At 57.0% G+C, this 20,367-nt stretch overlaps 1 protein-coding gene across 14 annotated transcripts in view; it reads left to right on the plus strand.

Moving 5' to 3' along the window:
• Positions 1-20,367, plus strand: part of CELF4 (CUGBP Elav-like family member 4) — a 291,364-nt gene that overhangs the window by 257,320 nt on the left and 13,677 nt on the right. For 3 of the 14 annotated variants that reach the window (XM_034995846.1, XM_034995850.1, XM_034995843.1), the window contains exons 4-11: positions 4,600-4,728; positions 5,150-5,229; positions 5,632-5,775; positions 6,905-7,052; positions 8,976-9,125; positions 12,851-12,916; positions 14,327-14,410; positions 19,431-19,514. In XM_034995846.1, the coding sequence (XP_034851737.1) occupies positions 4,600-4,728; positions 5,150-5,229; positions 5,632-5,775; positions 6,905-7,052; positions 8,976-9,125; positions 12,851-12,916; positions 14,327-14,410; positions 19,431-19,514 (885 nt within the window). The remainder of the gene's footprint in view (positions 1-4,599; positions 4,729-5,149; positions 5,230-5,631; positions 5,776-6,904; positions 7,053-8,975; positions 9,126-12,850; positions 12,917-14,326; positions 14,411-19,430; positions 19,515-20,367) is intronic. The other 11 variants (XM_034995851.1, XM_034995844.1, XM_034995849.1 and 8 more) reach the window with 8 other exon arrangements.

Here is a 20,367-nt window from a genome sequence, read left to right on the forward strand (position 1 = left end):
ACTGTGTCCCCGTCAGGGGATGGACGTCAGCTCCCGTGACTGTGTCCTCGTCAGGGGATGGACGTCAACTCCAGTGAGCAGATTCACCTCTCTCATTACTGCTGCAGGAACAGTGTTCGGAGAAAGTGCTCAGCAAACAGTTGAATGACTGAGGAGCATGCTCCCTTGTTCTGTCTCTTGACAGGAGGAGCCCATGTGAAGACTCGAGGGTCGGGGTGGTTTGGCACTGGACTCAGCCCTGGGAGTCGGAATATGAACATATTGCAACCCCCTACCCCAAGCTGGGCTCTGTTGAGGGGAGGATACTGGGTTCCAGTCACTAGCTTCCCCTTGCTCACATGTTTGGGCCCTAGGACTTCCCACCCAGGGGCATCTTCAGCCCATCTCCACCCCCGGCTCTGCAGTCTCTCCTGGGCTCACCTCCTCAGAGGAGCAACAACACCCCCGTATTCCAACTGTGGGAGGCAATGGACTTAAGGCCCAGGGCTTACAGGGGAGAGTGAGAACATCACCCAGGAACCCTGCATCACCTCAGATAAGCAGGTTGTGCTCAGGGACTGCTCGGCCTATCCCTGGAGTTAGGGGTCTGTGTGGATGTTGGAGAGGATGGGAACTGGCTGGGGAAACTGAGTCATCCTCTGAGACTCTCACTAGGTTGGCATCAGATCCAAGACACCAGCAAATGGGGCCATTGGTCATCTGAGAACAACCTAGGGACAGCGCCTCGGGAAAGTAGCCAGAGGGGGAGGAGGTCACAGGGGGTAGGGTGACGGGGAGGTTGTCCACCTCAGCTGGTCAGCCACAGCCTGAGTCTGGTCCCCCCCAGAGATGACCTCTCCCCATTTAGGACACACAGCAGGGGGTGGCCCTCCTGGCCAAATCAGGGTAGGGCAAATGAAGTGGGGGGTGGTACTCCATTTCCTCTTCCTCCTGAATAGAGAACCCTGAGTAATGGCCCGCGCTGTTGTTACTGCTCACCAGGTCCTGTCCCTGTAGTATCTCTTGGAAGCCTAGCATCTACCACCTGAGGCAGGACTGAGTATTCCCATTTTGTAGACCTAAAGCCCCCGGTGGGAAGCAGTTATACAGCTGTAAGGAGGGGAGCTGGGGTTTAGCCCCAGGGCCTGGGCCCGAAGGAGATCCACCCTTGGACTCAGAGTCCTTCCAGCCTCTGGTCTGAAAGAGAATCCCTAGAATCACACCAAAGCCCAGGGGAAATGAAGGGGGGGCAAACGGGGTGCATTTGAGGATCCTGGAAACCACCAACATTTGAGTGGGGCTGGGGTCACCCGAGAACCCTTAAGGGAGTAAGTATGGAGCAGGTTTCTTTGGTTTCTTGCAGTCTTCCAGAAAGGCAAGGCTAGCTGCAGTTTCCCTGGGGAAATCTGGGTGGTCAGGGATAGTAGGAGCCTGGCCCCCTACATGTTTGTAAAGTCCTCCAGAAGGAAGGGTCGTGGTCTAGAACGGAGAACTGTAAGGAAGGCAAGATTTCAGGGGAGAGGAAGAAAAAATTAGGGGGAAAAAAACTGGCAAAAGGAAAGTGGCTGGTTAGAAAGGCACATGTGGATGAATTTTAATGCAATCAGAAGGCTGTCATAATGATAATAAAGGAATACATTCAGACGTCAGGAGAGAGGAGAAGGCTCCGGGCTGTGGTCCCAGCATTTAAATCAGGTTCAGGTGGAGGAGGGGCCTACTCTTCCCTCCCCTTTTCCTTCCCGGGGAGAAGACGGAATTTCTAAGCAGGGGGGCCAGGGATTAGCTGGAGGCAGGGGGTTTTACTTCATTGTCTTTCTGGAAATCCCATTTAATCGGGGTCTTTAAAAGGCCCTGGGGGCAAGGGGGAGTCCTAGACAGGCCTGGAGCGCAGAGTTGCCACGTCCTAGGACTCCTCTGAAGGGCTCTGTCCATTTCATGCAAAATGCTGCTGCAGCTTCTGGGAGCATAACATAAGCCCCTGACCCTCTCTCCTCTCTCTCTGCCTCTCCTCTGCCCATCTCTGCTCTGTCTCTTATTTTTTTTTTTAAGATTTTATTTATTTATTTTAGAGAGGGAGCACGAGCAGGGGCGGGCAGGGGCTTCAGAGGGAGAGGGAGAACCAGGCTTCCCCCTGAGCAGGGAGCCCGATGCGTGGCTCGATCCCAGGAACCTGAGATCCTGACGGGAGCTGAATGCAGATGCTGAACCAACTGAGCCACCCAGGCGCCCCTCTTTGTCTGTTTCTGACAAAGTTCCTTCTGCCATGTTCCTTCTTCCTCTGCCCCTAACCCCATCTCCCCCCATCCCTCCTCAGCTTCACCACTCCACTCTCTCCTTCCTTCTTCTTGGTTTCCCAGCCCAGACCTTGGAGTCCCAGAGCCCTGAAGATGGGGCTGGGGTGAGCCTGGTCCTGGGATGGCCCCAGAAGCCAGGTCAAGCAGCCCAGGCAGGGGCAGGTGGTGGGGCTGGGGCTCCAGGCCCCAGAGCTTTGGCTGAAGCCCACTACTGGTGAAGGGTTGTGCTGGTGTGCCCCAGTCCGGCGCTGGTAACAGGAAGTGGCAAAGATGCCCTGCGGGGCATGGAAGGCGCTGGGACCCAGGGCCACCTCATCATTGAGAAGGTGCCCAGTGCTGGGTGCTCTGGGCTAAGGGGTACTGGCAGGGCAGAGGTCAGGGCTTCCTGAAGAGGAGAACTCTGGGGTGGCCTGTGCAGCACTGCAGGAAAGCAACCAAAGAGTTGGTTTCCTCTGCTCTGTTCTAGACCCCAGGACAGCCCCTCAGCTCTATGGGAACTCCCCTGGCAGTGTGGGCAGGAGGGGAAGGGCTCTCTGGGGCAGGAGGTGCCAACCACCCTGAGCACAGATGGACACGGTCCCAGAATGCTGTCACCTTCCGAGGAACTAGGAACTCAAGGCCATTTGCAATTTGGGGGTGTGCATTTCTGCAACCTTGGCTGTGTGTGCCTGCGTTTGTCAGTCACTGGAGAGTCACCAAGCATCTAAGTGAGTACCTGCTGAGTGCTGCTGCCGCAGGGATTTGGTGCCAGGTACTGTGGCTGCATAACAATTTTGCCCCAAACTGAGTGGTGTGAAACAACCATTTGTTACACTCATGGATCCTGCCGCCTAGGAATTCAGACAGGGCACAGCATGGAAGGCCTATCTCTGCTCCAGGATGTCTGGGCCTCAGCTGGAAGACTCAAAGCCTGGGGTCTGGAATCATCTGCAGACTCATTCATCGCATGTCTGGTGGTCAATGTGGGCTGTCAGCTGGGGGCCTGGGTTCCTTTCCATGAGGACTCTCTATTTGCCCTCGTTGTAAGTCCTTCACAGAAGGGTGGCTGGCTTCCATAGAGAAAACATCCTCAAAGACAGCCAAGTAGAAGCGGATCCCTTTTATGACCTAGCTTGGAAATCAGCAGGCCTCACTTCTGCCATTCTTTATTGGTTAGAGCAGTCACAGCCCTGCCCAGGTTCAAGGGGATGGAGCACAGACCCCACCTCAGTGGGAGGAGTTAAGGCCACACTGCAGTAAGCTTGTGGGACTCAAAATCTCTGGCAGCCCCGAGCTGCTGCAGATCCACACAGCCCAGTGTGATCCTTGTTACCCTAAGCACACGGTCAGGCCAAGTGGTGTCAACAAACCATTTGGGACTCAACACAAGAGTAGGGGGAGGCTGGTGAGGGGGCCCAGCCTTCAGGAACAGGCCCTCCCACCCCCAAAGTGCCCAGGGCTAAATTTTGCTGCCTAAAAGAGGAAGGGCCAGACCAAGGAAGAGACACCAGATGGAGGTAAAAACAATGTGAGATAGAAAGAAGGTGTGACCCTAGGAATGGCACAGGGCATTCATTCCTCCACTGCAGAACTCTGTGCTGAGGGCCCACTATGTGCCAGGTACTGCAGCTCCAGCCAAAGCCTCATCTCTTCCCCCAGGGAGAAGACATGGGGTGGGGGCAGGGAGCTAGACCGAAACCAGCTACACGGGCAAGGCAGTAAATGATTGTCCTTTGAAACCTGGGCCATGAGAGGGAGGAGCTGAGACAGAAGATTAAAGAGAGCCAGAAGGAGGGACCTTGATGAGGAAGCAATAGACCTAGAAGAAGAGAAGTCAGCCTTGTGATATTGGAGGCACTCTGGGCAGCGGGAATAGCTTATGCAAAGGCCCTGTGGCACACTTGCCTGTTGTGAGTTAATTTTGGCATCTGTGGGTGAAGGTGGCTCAAGAAGATAGTGAGTGTATGTCTAAGAGGATGGAGGGAGGGAATGCAGAGTTGCCCAAATGACCGGTGGGCCATCTGTGTGCCATAGGTGAGCAGCCAGACCAGTGGCCTTGCTCCCTCTGGGCGGGAGGGGGCACAGTCACTGCCATCCAGCGCCCTTGACCCAAACCCTCCCTCACCTCCTCCTCTGGCTATGCTCTCCCTCTCCCCCAACCCCCTCACCCTGTGGCCCATCCTGCTCTAGCCACGCCCCAGCCCTCCCTCTCCAGCTATGAGCCCTCTTCCTTGCCCAGATCTTCCCTACCCCCCCTTCCTCTTCGGTCGTGCCCTCTTACCCCCGGGCCGCCCCGGTGCAGCCCAGCTCCCCTGGCCCGGGTAAGCATCTCCTAATTTTGTTCCAGAAGATAGAAAACTCTTCGTGGGCATGCTCAACAAGCAGCAGTCCGAGGACGACGTGCGCCGCCTCTTCGAGGCCTTCGGGAACATCGAGGAGTGTACCATCCTGCGCGGGCCAGATGGCAACAGCAAGGGTGCGTGGGGGCGGGGCGGGGGAGCGGGCGGGCGAGGCCTCCGGCCAAGCACCTCATTGACGGCCAGGTCCTGGGCCGCCTCCAGCTGTCCGCGACTGACCGGCGACCGAGCCAGGGAAGCATGCTTGGAAGGGGCGAGGCAGTCCGGGCCTGGGGATAAGGGACGGCCGCTAGCCGAGTCCAGGCAGGGGCAGGGAGACTTCAGGGGTCTTTTAACTCTCTGGCCCGTCCAGGTCTTTCTGTGTCGCTGTGTTTCTCGGTGTCTCTCTTTCTCAGTCTCTGTGGGTCACCCGTTCTGCTTTCATCTGGGATGCGCCCTCGCCCCTCCGCCCCTCCCGTGCCCCGCCTCTCAGCCCTATAGCGCTTCTCTGGCCTTCCTGGGGGCCCTCGCGCCGTGGCTCAGCCTCTCCCGTCCCCCCAGGGTGCGCCTTTGTGAAGTACTCCTCCCACGCCGAGGCGCAAGCCGCAATCAACGCCCTGCACGGCAGCCAGACTATGCCGGTGAGTGGGCCCCCCACCCCGGGGTGGGGTGGGGGCGGGCAGGCGCCCGGGAGGGAGGGACCAAGAGCCCCGCAGGGCCCCGCTTGCCCTTGCGCTCCGTGCACACCATGCGGCGCTCACAGCCTCCCCGAGAGGCAGGAAGGCATTATCAGTATCCCCATTTCTCAGACAAGGACTCCGAGGCCCAAAGATGTTAAGGAACTGGACTGCCCCTAGAGAAAAACCGCCCGCGGTGGGGTTAAGATCCAGGACTGCTGGGCCAGTGCAAGCGCGGGAGCTAGCCTTCCGTTACCGCCGCCCGTCCCCCCTGGGGAGAAGCGGGTGGGTCCAGGCTGGAAGCAAGGACAGCTGGGAGAAGACGCAGCTGGGGCAAGTGGGTCTCACACGCAGTAATGGCTGCAGGGAGCCTCATCCAGTCTGGTGGTCAAGTTTGCCGACACTGACAAGGAGCGCACGATGCGGCGAATGCAGCAGATGGCTGGCCAGATGGGCATGTTCAACCCCATGGCCATCCCGTTCGGGGCCTACGGCGCCTACGCACAGGCAGTAAGTGGGGGCACAGCCGGGCGCGTGGGGGGGGGCCCGCAGCTGTTCTCTAGCTCCCTTTGCTCAGAGCCCCCAAGAGCAACTCCCCTAACAGCGCTGAGGGGAACCCTGCTCCTGGCCCAGAACATCCTGCTGCCCTGGAGCATGAGGAGTGGTGAGGAATGGACCCAGGGAGTAGAGGCCAGAGGGGGTTAAGACAAGGTTAGGCTGATGCAGGGTGGCTGCCGGGAGGAGGGGGTTGCTGTCCTGGTTCTAAAGGGGAAGAGCTAGAGAGAAGGCCTCTGAGCCAGGCAGCAAGGGGGGTTACCTCAGCGCTCTTCCACTCGTCAAACCCTAGGAGGCACCGCTTGGAAGTGGTGAGAGAGGCTCAGGTGTTTGCTTGTGGCCGCTGTACTCCCACTCTCACTCAGGGAACCGGGTCCTCAGGCCTCTGGGCATTCCTGGCAGGCGTCCCCCACAGCCCCCTTCCCCTGCAGTCCCCCCAGACCCTGCCTCATGCTGATGGCCACCCACTTCTTCCTTCCACATCGGAGCCGCCTCTGTCCACCTCTCCCCTGAGCTGCCCAGCCCCCCCAGACGTGTGACCACAGCCCCCACACGTGTGGCACTGAGGTAGGCCAGGGTACCTAATCGAAAGAGGTCAGCTCATTTCACTTCTTCAGCAGTGTCCAAACTTAGCCATGTCCACGACCTACCCAGTCCCCACTCCCCTTTATGACAACACGGGGGGTGCCTAAGGTTCTAGTCATGATCCTCCTGTTGCTGATTCCAAGTGAGGACCATTTGAATCAAATCCATGCCAAGTTCGTTCTACAGAGGCTCATCTGCCATGTCTCTAGAGCTTCGGCTGTCACATCTCCACGGACAACAGACCTTTCACGGGGCTGACCAACACCCACGGAGCCAGTCCCAGCCCCCAGCCCCACCCTGCCACTTCAGAGTCCCTAAGGCCCTACCATGACTTACGAATACAGTTCTCTCAGGTCGGGGGGGGGTGGAGAGATAGAGCCGAACTCCCTGGGGCTCAGGACCCCCCGGGAGGCTGGTCTCCGGGAGCTGAGCCCCCTGGTGGGGAGGGCTGCCCCCCCCCCGGAAACGCATGATATTTTTTCCGCTTCCTCTGCCCCAGCTGATGCAGCAGCAAGCAGCGCTAATGGCGTCAGTAGCGCAGGGCGGCTACCTGAACCCCATGGCTGCCTTCGCCGCCGCGCAGATGCAGCAGATGGCGGCCCTGAACATGAATGGCCTGGCGGCCGCACCCATGACCCCGACCTCAGGTGAGTGGGCGGGTACCAACACGGGGCCTGGCCAGGCAGGAAAGCAGCTGGACTCGGGGTGGGACCTGTTGATCGGCCAATTTTGTCTACTAAGGGACCTTTCTATGGCAAGAGCACACATGTATGGGCCAAGCAGGCCTCATCCTCCAGAAGTTTGCCTTAAGAATGCTCTAATCCCTGGGGACCTAGGGGAAGTTGGGATGTGGGCCCCATGCTGTCAATGACATGATTTCAAGGTGATGACAGTTTCACTCAAGTTACTGAGCCATGTCAGGAAGCAATTCATCTTGGTCTCTTTTGTAGATCTCTAGAAGGAAATTCACATGAAAACACCTCCCTTTGAGGTCTGAGGGGTAAAGAGCCCTGCCCATTCTGTGACCTTGTTAGGTTCCTGGCCTAACCCGAGAAGGAGCCCCATTTTTTTCATTTTTCTTTAACCCAACTTAGACTCATTGGCTTTTCCCAAGACAACTGCACAATAAGCAAGAGAGGACCTCAGGAGTTATTAAAGGATAGGGGGCTTGGAAATAACCCCTTTCACAAGTCATGTTCTTTTTTAAAAAAGTGTTTAATTTTCAAAATTTTTAAAAAGATTTTATTTATTTGTGGTTTTTTTTTTTTTTTTTTTTTGAGAGAGAGAGCACAAGCAGGGGGAGAGGCAGAGGGAAGGGGAGAAGCTGACTCCCCACCCAGCTGGGAGCCTGACATGGGGCTCGATCCCAGGACCCTGGGATCATGACCTGAGCCGAAGATAGACGCTTAACGGACTGAGCCATGCAGGCACCCCACAAAGCATGGTCTTTATTGGATCTTGGCTATTGTTCAGTTCAGTGATGCTCAACCCCGGCAATTTTGTCCCCCTGCCCCCCCAGGACATCTGGCAATGTCCTGAGACATTTTTGGTTGTCACAACTTGTGCGGGGGTGGGCCTGCTACTGTAATCTGGTAGGTAGAAGCCAAGGATGTTGCTAAACATCCTGCAATGCACAGGACAGCTCTCCACAATAAGGAAATGTCTGGCCTCAAATGTCAATAGTACCAAAATTAAGAAACCCTTATCTAGTTCTAAGGGCTGGCCCCAACACCCGAAGCTCTCATTCATCAAGCATCCTTGGCTCTCTGTTCCCACACCACACCAGCAGCCTTCTTGACATCCAGGAGCTGTAGAGAGACCCTGCTTCCTACTTGAAGAGGAAGGCCCTTTCCAATACAGTCACCCTGCCATCCACACCTTGGGCTCCACCCACCTGGCATAGGGAAGGCACAGGGTATTGTCATCTGACCCTGACTTTACCCTTGCCACAGTGAGCATCACCTTTGCCTCCACTGGAGGAGGCCAAAATGTTTTATTTTGTGTATGAACAGGGCTGACTGTGGACTCTGCAAAGGGCTCTCTCTTCCCTTAGGGCAAGGGAACATCAGAATTAAGACCTCCTCCACCTGAGTAGCAAAACTCCTTGGCGGGGAGGCAGATCAGCCCCTTTGTGATCCAGAGAAGAGAGCAGAGCCAGAAACTTTAGAAGCCCCTTAGTGGTTAAACAAGGCATCCTGACTTTGCCGGGGTGAGCAATAACACTGAAAAAGATGAAAGGAAAATTAAGTATGGTCAAAGTCAAGGACACTGAGAATAGTTTATGTGCTGCAGGTCCAAGGTCATGCTGCAGTCACCGGTCAGGGAAGTCTTTATGGGGTAGGCTGGAGTTGGACTCTGCCTTGAAGGATGGATGCAGTTGGGATGAGTGATGTTACCATGCAGGGAGATAACCCAAGGCATGATTCACAGATAGGACTGAGTTGGTAGGTAAAGTCTAGGTCTATTCCCAGGCCCTTGGAGCCAATGGGTGGAGCTCCATGGCTGGCCTTCCTCACCTTGGTTCCGCTTGCCTCCCCTCCTCCCCCACCCCTCTCCACCTCTGGAACCAGGTGGCAGCACCCCTCCGGGCATCACTGCACCAGCTGTGCCTAGCATCCCATCCCCCATTGGGGTGAACGGCTTCACCGGCCTCCCCCCACAGGCCAACGGGCAACCTGCTGCAGAAGCTGTGTTTGCTAATGGCATCCACCCCTACCCAGGTAAGCGTGTCTGGTAACCCTTCCTTCCCCATGCAACATACTCCTCACCCATTTCGTCTCTGCCTTTGGTGTTATAATAGGGAACATGTGTCTCCTGCCCTCTGTCTGTTCCGTGGTAGGACCCCAAATGTGATCAGAGAGAGCTAGCCTCCTGCCCTCCTTCAGGGAGCCCCTGGTTGGGAAGAAGAGACCAAATTCTCCTTCTTGGAGAGGTGCCAGTCTGAGGGTGAGAAAGAAGCCCATTTGTGGAGCTCTGTCAGGACAGAGAAGAGAATAGATAGAGTTGTACAATCAGGTAGAGAGGCTAATAACTGCAAATTAATTGAGGGTGAATTTGACCCATAGGAAGTGAAGAGATAGATGCTAAGAGGATAATCACACTTAGTGTTAAGTAGGAAAAAACTCTTGTAGGCAGGAAGCAAAGGCACATAAATTGGCAATCTGGCCTCTGTTGGGTCCCTGGATCCGTACGCAACCATGGTCAGCACTTGGGACGGGGAATCAGAACACTGGCCAGCACCCGAGCGCTTCTAGCACCAATCTGGGCACAGGAGATCCAGGAGGTCTGTTCCTGAGTAACTGTGTTCCTCTCAAACTCAGCATTTCCCAGTGGTGAGAGCGTCCGGCTGACTTGAGGCAGCTGTTCTCTCTGATTTTGCGGATGGACCGACATGAGAGTAGGAAAGCTGGGCCTAAAGCCCTAGAGCAGACTGGCAAGGGGCGAAGTGATGGAGATGTGAAGAGCGCTGACCTCCTTCCCGGAGGGTAGATGACTAGGTTACAGGATCCCCATAAGTACTAGTAAGTTCCCAGTCTGTGCCAGATGAAAGGGGGGCCCCAGAAGGAGAACAGGACATGGGCCTATCCCCTGGGAGGTCGAAGGCAGCCAGGAATACAATATACATTCACAGCATAATGAGACAATAGGGCAGAACAGAGTTCATCAGGAGTGAATGTTGTCTGCCTCAAGATGCTAAAGGATTCAAATGAAGGGAGAGTTCTATAGGCTGAAGAAGCCCAACAGAGTTTCCCGAGGAGGAGGCCCAGATCCACTTTAACAGATGGGTAGGCATTAGAGAGGCGAGGATGAACAAGGAACACACTTCTGTGGAGGGGGCTGCCCTGGAGGCCCAGAGACCGGGGGGCCTGCCTGGCAGGGGCAGGGGCTGCCCAACTAAGACAGAAGGGGTCAGCTTGGGGGGCTAAGTAGTGCTCTCTACTCTGGTTGCTCATCAGAACCCTCTGGGTGACTTTTTGAAATCACAGAAGCCCAGAGATTCTGATTTCAGTGGCTGGAGTGAGGCCCAGACATCCATAGAATATGAACGTTCCACCAGCAGCTGAGTGCAAGGTCACTGTACTAGCAAGAAATAGAGGAGAATTTCCTGACTTTGACCTTGGCGTTGTCTCTGATCTGATCCCAGTGCTTGCTCCACACCTCTCCCCTCACTGCCTAGACAAGAGGCCAGAGAAGCCCAGAGTGAAGCGGCAGGGCCAGAGAATCTGGAGTGTTGTTGAAGGACAAAGACTCCAGGCTGGCCAGGGAGGCAGGCAGGGGCTTGGCAAGCCGGAGGCGGGAGAGACCCCACCATTCTCAGGCTCTTGGGCTCCTCCATGCTCAGGCTCATGGGCTGGGAGATCCAGTCCCCAGCACATCTGGGTGGTTTCATTGCCCCCCTCCTCCCTGCCTGCAAGCCCATCTGGATCTCTGGATTTTGACAAACCTGTTTCTTCCCCACCCCCACCAGCATCTGTGAACTTTTTCCCTCACGGAATTTGGAAATGTTCCTCTCCCCCATTTGTAACAATCTGCCACATCCCATAAACAATTCCCTGCCAGAGCAGGAGGGAGGGATGGAGGGAAGGAAAGGAGAAAAGGAGTACATTAAAAAAATTAATTTACCATCTTTAAATGCAGAGTTTGGAGCTGCTGTAATGAGCGAGATCCTTCAAAGTGTTCACTCTTTGGCAGTTACTAATGAGGTCATTAAGCAGAGAAGGGGAGAGGGGTCTCAGAAATGCTTTTCTCCGCTTCCTAGCCCCGGGTAGCTTCTCCGTTCTCTCCTCTCGCTCATGGAGAGCAGGTGTGAGGCACACGGTGTGACCTGTGCCGCCACATGACGCCCCTGAAGGGCGGCTCTCACAACCATCCGGGCCCGTTCACTCCGTGGGTCGCCGTATTTGCCGAGCACTTCTTTGGTGCTGGGACTCTTCGGGGCACAGCTGCCGTGGAAGTGGCGCGGCTTAGATTTTGCCTCAGCCACCAAGCTGGCCGGAGGAAGAGACCCCTTTCTCTAATTTGCACAAAGGCACTTTGTGTTTGCGCAGCTGGGAAGACCAAGGGGATGAAGCTAGACGTGGCCATCCAGAGAGCTGGGGCTGGTAGAGGACTCAGGCAGAGGGAGCAGGAGGGAGGAGACCAGCCCAGCAAGCACCAGCACCAGCACCAGCACCACTGGGAGCTCCCGGCTCCAGTCTCTGCTGTGAGGGATACAGAGGTATAGGGTTTTGTCCCGAGACAACCCCAGGCAGGAAGGGACCTGCATCCTGACCCACCTTCAGCTCCCCACTCTGAGCAGTGCCCTCCTGGGCCCAGCTTCCCTGCTGCCATCCACGCTGTGTCCAAGGACTATCGCCCCAGGATCTTCCCTTGGCTCCCCTGCAGCTCGGGAGCTATTGTTCTAGTGGAATATTCCTGAGCGGTTTTGGGACAAGAGCTCGGAAGGGAGGTTTGGGAATTCTTCCCGGTCTGTGGGCCCCAAAGCCTAGCACTACCAGTTAGCTTGGCTGGCCTGGGTTGCCAAGCAGATAAGCCCAGATAATGTTCTTCCTGCCTCTCTCTGTTAGCCGGTCTGCCTCAAACATACTGAGGCTGGTTGTGTTCCCACTCGCCTCCTTGGACCTCCAGGGCCAGCCCCCTCCCATGTCAGTCATCAGTGGCCTTGGTCACCAAGGGTAGTGCCCACACTGCCTTTACCCACAGTACCTGTAGACCCAACAAGGGCAACAGAAATGAGCCAAGCCTTCTCCCCAGTCCAGCTTCTCCAAGTTATTTGCCAGAGTATCAGCCTAAGGCTCCTCTCCTCACACTGGGCAGTAGACATCCCAGACTCATGGCATCAGGTGGGAGGAAGGTCCTTGGTCTCATGGTTCTTCAGTTTCAGTGGGCACCACCCCTTTCCCAGCCCATGGGGCAGACCTTATTGGTGTGGTTAGTTCCTGGGGAGGGTGTCGCAGGCACGGCCTCGGAAGGCAAAACCTCCATGCTTGGGGCAAACCCCCGGAGACTAATGGAGAGGTGCCTGGGTTTGAGCAGGGATGGGTGGCCCAGGAGGACAGAGTGACGGGATGAAGCCTCCCATGCCCTTTATTTTACCCAGGTGGGATCTGCCCCTGGCTTGTGCTGGGGATAAGTGAGGAGGTAACCTCTAGCCCCCTCACCCACAGTTCCTCAGCCCTTTTCCAGGATCTTCCCACCAAGTCCCTCGTGGTCAAGCCCTCCTCTGGCATCCCCTTCCCAGCCCTTGCCAGCCTCCTGTGGGAGCCACCCATCCCCCCCCCCCCACGCCGGCTGCAGCCTGCGTTCCCAGCCCCCAGTCAGGGTGGGGCAGACACCATAGTGGCTGGAAAGAGCCATGCAGCCACGGCATCATCTGTGGGCACGGTTGGGGAGAGGCTGGTCTGGGCGGGCACCGCTGACTTCTGCTCCCTTGGCTCCCCCGCAGCGCAGAGCCCCACCGCCGCGGACCCCCTGCAGCAGGCCTACGCTGGAGTGCAGCAGTATGCAGGTCGTTAGTATCCTCACGTCCCCAGTCCTCATGCCCCGGCGCCAGTGTCCCCTTCCCACCCCAGGCCTGGGCCCAGAGCTGGGTGGGGGAGGGCGAGGGGGAGGAGGAGGGAGGGCTCTCCCGGGAGAAGACCCCTCCCCCTCAACAGCCCCCCCTAGCATTCAGGCAGAGTTGACCTGTGATGGCAGGGTACCCTTGGGGTGGTCAGTGGTCAGAACTTCAGAGGAGAAGGTGAGCCGGGTCAAAGCCCGGACCTTGCTGGGCAGTTACTCATCCCTGAGGCCAGATTTTCCTCCCCCCGCCGTGGTGCTGCCGGGGCCGGTGTGTCCAGGAGCCCCAAGCCACACAGCAGCACTGGGGGTGAGGCCAGAGTTCACGTCACTGGCCTGGCAAGTGTAGATGCCTGGGTGTGAGGGAAGGAGCGACCTTGGAAGGGAAGCAGTTCTGACCCGTCCCCCCCCCCCGCCACTTACAGGCAGCAAGAGTAGGGCTTCAGCAAAATGACAGGGAACAAGGGAAGATACGCAGCCAGAGGTAGAAAAAAGGAGAACTGAGAAGAGATAGCGTTGGGGTGAGCAGATGGCCTTAGGTCACTGAGTGGGAAGGCCATGAGCCACTATAGGAAGCCCAAGGCATGCTGTCAGCCCTGATTCTCTGTCTCCCTCACACACACCATAATCATCTCTGCCCAGCCAGTCTCCTGCTGCCTGGCCAGGTCAGAAGGAGCCAGAGAGATCTCCCTTGAGGGCAATGTGGGGGTTCTGATGAAGTTGGCCTCTCACATCTGGAGGTCAGGGGAAGCTCTCTCTTACCAGCTGGGACCCCTGAGCTCTGACCTCAGATCCTGCGCTTTTGGGAGCCAGGCCAGGCAGAGGAAGGGGCTGGCCATTCCTATCCCGCCTCTGACCCTTCCCAGTTGAATGCAGAAAGCACCAGGTTTGTCCGACTCAGTGCTCTGCCCCCGGGGACCAACCCCTGGCAGGATCCCAGAGGCCAAGCTCACACCTCGGGTGGCACCCCATATCCCACACAGGTGCCATCTGAGTGGGCAGAGGGTATGTGAGCCAGAGTCAGCTGTGGCTCAGAGAACGGGGGTGTGTGGGTGATCTGGCCTGGGCAGTCAGTGCTTTCAGTGATCCATTATTGTGGATTATCCACGCATGTGGATTGTCCATTATTTCAGAATAAACTTGCCTTCCCCCAGCTCTGTGAGTGCGGACACACACACACACACACACACACACACACACACTCAGCTGGCTTTATCTTAAGTGGCTAAGCAAAAATGCCCTTTTTGGCTGGTCTGCTTTTACTGCTCAACACTGAAGTTTCTTTCTTCCTGCCTCTCATTCTGTCTCTCTCCATGTCTCTGTCGCGGTTTCTCCCTCTTGCTTCTTCTCTTTGGCCCTCCAGCAGCCGCCTACCCTGCTGCCTATGGTCAGATAAGCCAGGCCTTTCCTCAGCCACCTCCAATGATCCCCCAGCAACAGAGAGAAGGTGAGTCTTTGAGCTGGGGCTTCCTCCCCACCCCCTGCTGTCCCCAAAGAGGCTGTTCACTTGGGCCTTTGGCTGGGGTGTTTCTTTCGAAAGGTGACCATGTTTGTGTGTTGTGTTGAGGAGGGGGAGGGAAGATAGCAGGATTGCAGAATGAGGCCCTCTCCAATCCAAGCGTGTGGTAGGAGGTCAGGAAGGTGGAACCTGGAAGGGGTGGGGTCCGAGAATCCCCATCCCCTGATGAGCAGGATTTGGCCAGTGGAGAAGAAGGGAAGAAGTAGGAATGCTTGGAGGGGGGCAGGAGTAGGGAGACCTGTTCACGGACGGGAGAACTTGTATCCTCTGGGTGACTGGCAGAGACAGCTGGAGCCACCAGGGTGGGACTCCACCGGCAGCTGAGGGGGCGGGAGTGACTCAGTGCAGCCTAGTGGAAGACGAGGTTCTTGGAAAGTCACATCCAGAGGCTCTGGTGTGCACGGGGCACAGGACAGGACAGGCAAGACCAGTGGGGCTTGGGGGGCTGGGATCTAATAAAGACCTTCAGTGTCCCCCCATTCCAGAACCTAGAGACTCACAGGAGGCTGGAGAAATAAGCCCACCCTCAGGGATTCCGTGGGCCTGCTCACAGAGAGACCAGTGTGAAGGGCAGGAATACTAACAAGGTCTTGCCTTCCCCACCCCACAGAAAAGGTCATCCTGCCAGTGAGGGTCCTCCATCTGCCCCAGGAGCCCACTTGGCCAGGGGATTCCAGTGTCTCCAGAGAGCCCAGCTCATAGTCCCTGCAGCAGACTGTCCTAGAACCAGGGCATGTAGGTCAGTTCTGGAAAGGACACTGGGGGTCTGTTAGTCCGAACCCATTGGTCAGACAGGCCCCACACAGGCCCCACACAGGCTGAGAGCCTGGGCTCTGAAGCAAATCCATCTGGGTCTGACTCCCGGCTTGGCCACCTCTTCCCCTCTGACCCCTGATGTCCTCACCTGTAAAATGAGGATAGCGAGGATCAGTCGCTAGGGAAGCATGAAGCTCAAAGGAGCTCAAGTCTGACTGGAACTCCAGCAATTTCCTATGGATTTCTCATTATGCACATAGCCCTTCCTTCACCAAACTGTCACCCCTCCAAAGTTGCCCATGATGCCCCACCCCAGTTTACACACATTGGGCAGCTCCTGAGATCTGGATCGCCATTTCTTCCTGCCCAGGAGAGCCAAGCTATAGGAACCCAGAGGAGTGTGCAGAGGGGCCCCTGCCCACAGCCTGCAAGCCCAGCTTGCCCTTGCTCTGAGTGTGGTCTGGGCCCCCTGCTGGTCAAGTGGGGTGGGGGTGGTCCAACAGCCCCGCCTCCACCAGAGGATCCCCTCTTGGGCTGTGACCCTCCAGCCTGTTCACCCCTGCCTCCCTCCCCCTCAGTCCAGCTCTTCAGTGCACGTCAGTCAGATCAAAGCCACGAGGGGGCCAGGAGGGGTGGGGGCCGTGAGTCCCCATGTTGCCCATCCCCCCCAGGTCCAGAACGGAGCGCTGTGCCCACAGGCGCTATTGTCTTTGTCTCCTCACTGGCCTTAGGCTGACCCACCCTCAGCCTGCAATCAGCACCCTACATGAGTCTGGCCTGTGGGCTCAGCGGTCTCTAAGCCCTGCTCCACACACACACACACACACACACACACACACACACACACACACACACACAGCTGCAGGTCAATGCTGCTCTGACCAACACACAGGCTGGCCCCTAGCACTGGCCTTACACAGAGTGAACCCCTCCATCTGCTCCCTGCTCCGCCCCCCCTTACACTCTGCTCCACCCCATGCATCCTGCCCTGAACTTCTCAGACCTTCCTTCCATCTCTGAGTGGCTTCAGTCCCCCACCTCGCCCTGTGCCCTGCTCCCCAGACCAGTCCCCTTCCAGCCAGCTCTCAGTGGCGGGATCTCCCACTGTTGTCCACATTCTCCCTGACTGGTGCACTGGACAAGGCACCATGGGAGAGCAGGGCATGGGGAGGAGGGAATCGTGGACCCAGATGTGTACAGAGCCAGGCTTCATACAAGGGTGAGCTCAGGGTGCTGGGGACAGGGTCATCAGAGGAGGCTTTGGGGGCCTTGGAGGATGAGGTCTTCAGCACATAGAGTTGGGGAGACATTCAAGGCAGGGCAAACAGGAGCAAAGGCACGGTGCTGCGAAGTATGAGGTGAGCTTGGGCCTGGGGATGGGATAGGGCGGGGAGATAGGCTGGGGTGGGCTGGAGTCAGCCCAAAGCCTGTCCACAGTGTTGCCTGAGGCATGGGTGAGAAGGAAGGCTGTGTTCTTCCAGCCATGCCAGTGGTTGGCCCTTTCTGTCATGGTTACCTCCCCCTGGGCGATGTCACTGAAATACCTGGACACACTGGTTGCTGGGGAGACCCTCCCTCCGGCACTTTGTCTTTGAGTTGAGCCTGAAAACCAACAGATGCCTGAATTCCTGGAGGCTGTCCGCTCCACAGATGGGCCGAGGTGACCCTCAGGGATGCTCGAGTCCTGGCTGCGCCCAGGGCCACAGTGTGGTCAGGATAGCCACCTTCTGTCTCTGCAGCTCTGTTTCACCATTTCTCAGAAGGTTGGTGGGGGGGAACCAGATTGATCTCCAAAGTCCTCTGTGCCATCGGATGCTCTATGATCTGTGGATGAGGAAATGCAGGGAGGGCTTGGGGGTAGAAGGTGATGTGTAGGCTCCCTGTTGAGGGGTGAAGGGCGGGGTGGGGGGCCTAGCCTGGAGCTGGGAGAGCCATTCCTGTGAAGCTTAGCTGCATACCATACTGACTGGATGAGCCTAGGGGTCCTGCCCTGAAAGGCTTCTTGAATCTTTAAGTTGAATAAACATAACATCCATATAAAGCAGCTTGCAGAACTTGAAGCGAGGGTCTCAAGTTCAAAGCACGTGGCTGCGTGGGGTGGAGCATTGAGGGAAGACCTGAAGAATGGGATGGAAGGAGGAAGGAAGGCAGTGCTGGGGGAGGGGCAGGAGGACAAGAGAAGACTAATGCCCCTGTCCCTAGATCTTCCAATTTGGATGGAGAGAAAACCTCCCAGACCTAAAGGAGAAAGAGGCTCAGACCACAAATTGTAGACTTAGGGAACACCAGAAGAGAGAGAGCATATGGGGACTATCTAGGTGGGAATCCTGGAAAAGATGTGGCTTAGATCAAGCCTTTGAGCTAGTTCCTACCCCAAGAGGACTCACATTGAGCCGGGGACCATCAAGGGATACATTCATAGAGTATGAACCAGTGAGAACCTGGCATGGCTGGAGATGGGGTAAGGGGAGGGCCGCCAGCGCTCGGGGGATTCAGCAGCAGGGACCCCAGGACGCTTGCACTTGCGCCGGTTCTGGTTCTGAATGCGCCGTCAGCTGGCAGTTTGCCTGGGAGACAGTGGTGGGGGAGGAGAGGCTGAGGGCAGGAGGGGGAGGAGAGATGGTGCAGGGCGGGGACCTAGGACCCAGGAGGTCAGATGCTCAGAGGGTGGCTTCGGTGGTCAGAGGAATCTTTGGAAGGAGCAAGGAGGAGAGTGAGGGTCGAGAGACTTGCTTCCGAACTGGGTTACCTGTCCCAGGGAAGCACCACACAGTTCTGGCCTTGAAAGCCACAAAGCTGCCCATATCAGGGCCTTACCACCTTCACTTTTTGAGCTCACGCTTAGTTCCTACCAGCCTGTGGTCAGAACCTTGGTTCTTAGACACCTCTAACAAGTGCAGCCGCCTCCTTTGCATGACCTCCACAGGGTGGAAACAATCATTGGAACGACCACATTTTAAAAGGTTAAAAATATGAGGCATACTCTGTTTAAAATGGTAAGAAATAGACGAAACGTCTTGGAAAGATTTCTATTTCAAAGTGAAAATTGAGCATGTTTGTTATTTAAAAAGAAAAATGTCTAACTCTTTAGCAGTCTGGAAATTTCAGAAATCCGAAGGCCTCAACAGTGTTCAGCATTTCTGGGGCATGAAGATTTATGATAGGCAGAGAGAGGAAAGCACAGACTACAGAAGCAGATGGTCCGGGTCCGTATCCTGGCTCCACCCCCCCCAGCTGTGTGACATTTGGCAAGTGACTTAACCTCTCTGGGCCTCCGTTTCCTCATCTGTGGAGTGGGAGTGACAATAGCACTTGACTCCGAGGGCTGCAGGAAGATTAAGTGACTTAATCTCATACATCTCAAGTGCTTAGCGGAGCCTGACCTGTAGTTCATGCAGTAGAAGTGGCAGGGTTGTTCTTGTCATGGAATGGGGAGCTCCATGTGATGAAGCTTGTGGGTGCCCAGGTTAATCACCGAGCCATGCCACAGAGCCCGTCCTGCGCACCTAGCCTCCTAGAGGAGGCAAGAGAAGCCTTGATTTCTGCACTCGGGACGGGGGGCTGAGTGTGAGGTTTGGGGTAGGGGAAGGTGGGACCATGGGGCACCAGCTGGGAAGGAGTGGCTGCGGTTGTGGAGGAAGATAGGCCAAAGCAACAGCCACCCTGAGGTCAAGGTCGGGGTCGAGGTCGAGGTTGAGGTTGGATCTGGGGCCTGCCTGCAGGAGGTGAAGTGAAGCCTCTCACAGGGCCACGCACGGCTGCCCCAGGGCGATTCCAGAGCAGGGGCAGGGCTGGAGGGCGGCGGGCAGACCCTCCCAGGTCTCCCTCCCCGTGCCTCTCCTCAGCGCCTCCTCTCCCCGGCTGATCTGGCCCTGGCACGTTGACCCCCTTCACGGGTCAGCTCCACCCCTGGAGCAAGTTGCCAGGCACCCTGTTACAGATTCATTTTGCAGCAAAGGTGACTGAGGCACAGAGAGGTTCAGTGACTTGCCCAAGGGCAGGGCGGAGACCAGAGCTCAGACTGGGGCTCAGCAGTCCCCACTCCTCAGTGGCTGCCCTTGGATCTTGGATGAGACCCCCCCTCCCAACCTTGCTCCCCTCCCTGCTGCCGCTGCCTAACTCGCCCACCTCTCCCCCGCCCCCCTCCCCCCCCCCCCCCCCCTCCCCCCCCCCCCCCCCCCCCCCCCCGCAGGGCCCGAGGGCTGTAACCTGTTCATCTACCATCTGCCCCAGGAGTTTGGGGACGCTGAGCTGATGCAGATGTTCCTCCCTTTCGGTAATGTCATCTCCTCGAAAGTGTTTGTGGATCGGGCGACTAACCAAAGTAAATGCTTTGGTGGGTAAAGATAACAAACCAACTAGCTTCACCCAGGACAGGGCGGTGCTCGCACCAATTTACCAGTGTCCAGTGTCCGACTGCTTTTAACCCCCTCCTTCACATCGCCCCCAGCCCCAGGTGCTCCCTAAGGCCCAGCCCCAAGCCTCCATCTCCACCCCTCTTCTCTCTGCGACTGTTCTTTTGGCTTCTTGGCTTTCCCTGCCCACCACTGCCCCCCACCCGCTCCCCATCTCCCCCATCCCAGTACAAGAGACAGGTTCCCCCGCCCTCCACAAGGCCCAGTTTCCACCCACCGAGAAGGGGAAGGAGTCACCTTGGGCCAGGGTGGTGGGGCATCCAGCAGAGCCCATTCTCCCAGCATCCCCTCCTCTGGCCATCCTCGAGGCCCTGGTGGACGTGGAGCATGATCCTTGGGGGGAGGGGTTTGCCCCGCTGAGGCCCCCCCTGTCCTGCCTGCCCCTTGGCCTCCTCTGTCCACCTCTCTGTCCTGCCCCTGCCGCCCTTCTCTGTCTACCCTGCTCTCTGCTCCCCTCCTGCCGTCCACTGAACCCTCCTTCCCCCACCACTCCCTCAGGCCACCAGAGCCACATTGCTGAGGAGTCAGGAAGAGCAAACTGGTCCTGCCCTCAGGAAGCCTCAGGTCTGAGCTTAGATGACAATCATGCCTACTGCGCAGCACTGAAGTCTGCAAGGCACCAAGTAATGGAGCAAAGAGAAAGGCAGGTGGATGTACAGAGACGTGAGGAAGGGGAGGGAGTTCCACGGAGGGCCAAGAGAATGGGCGCGGGCG

Source organism: Mirounga leonina, unplaced genomic scaffold (assembly GCF_011800145.1).
Source record: "Mirounga leonina isolate KUSES-001 unplaced genomic scaffold, KU_Mleo_1.0 Mir_93, whole genome shotgun sequence".
Taxonomy (NCBI): domain Eukaryota; kingdom Metazoa; phylum Chordata; class Mammalia; order Carnivora; family Phocidae; genus Mirounga; species Mirounga leonina.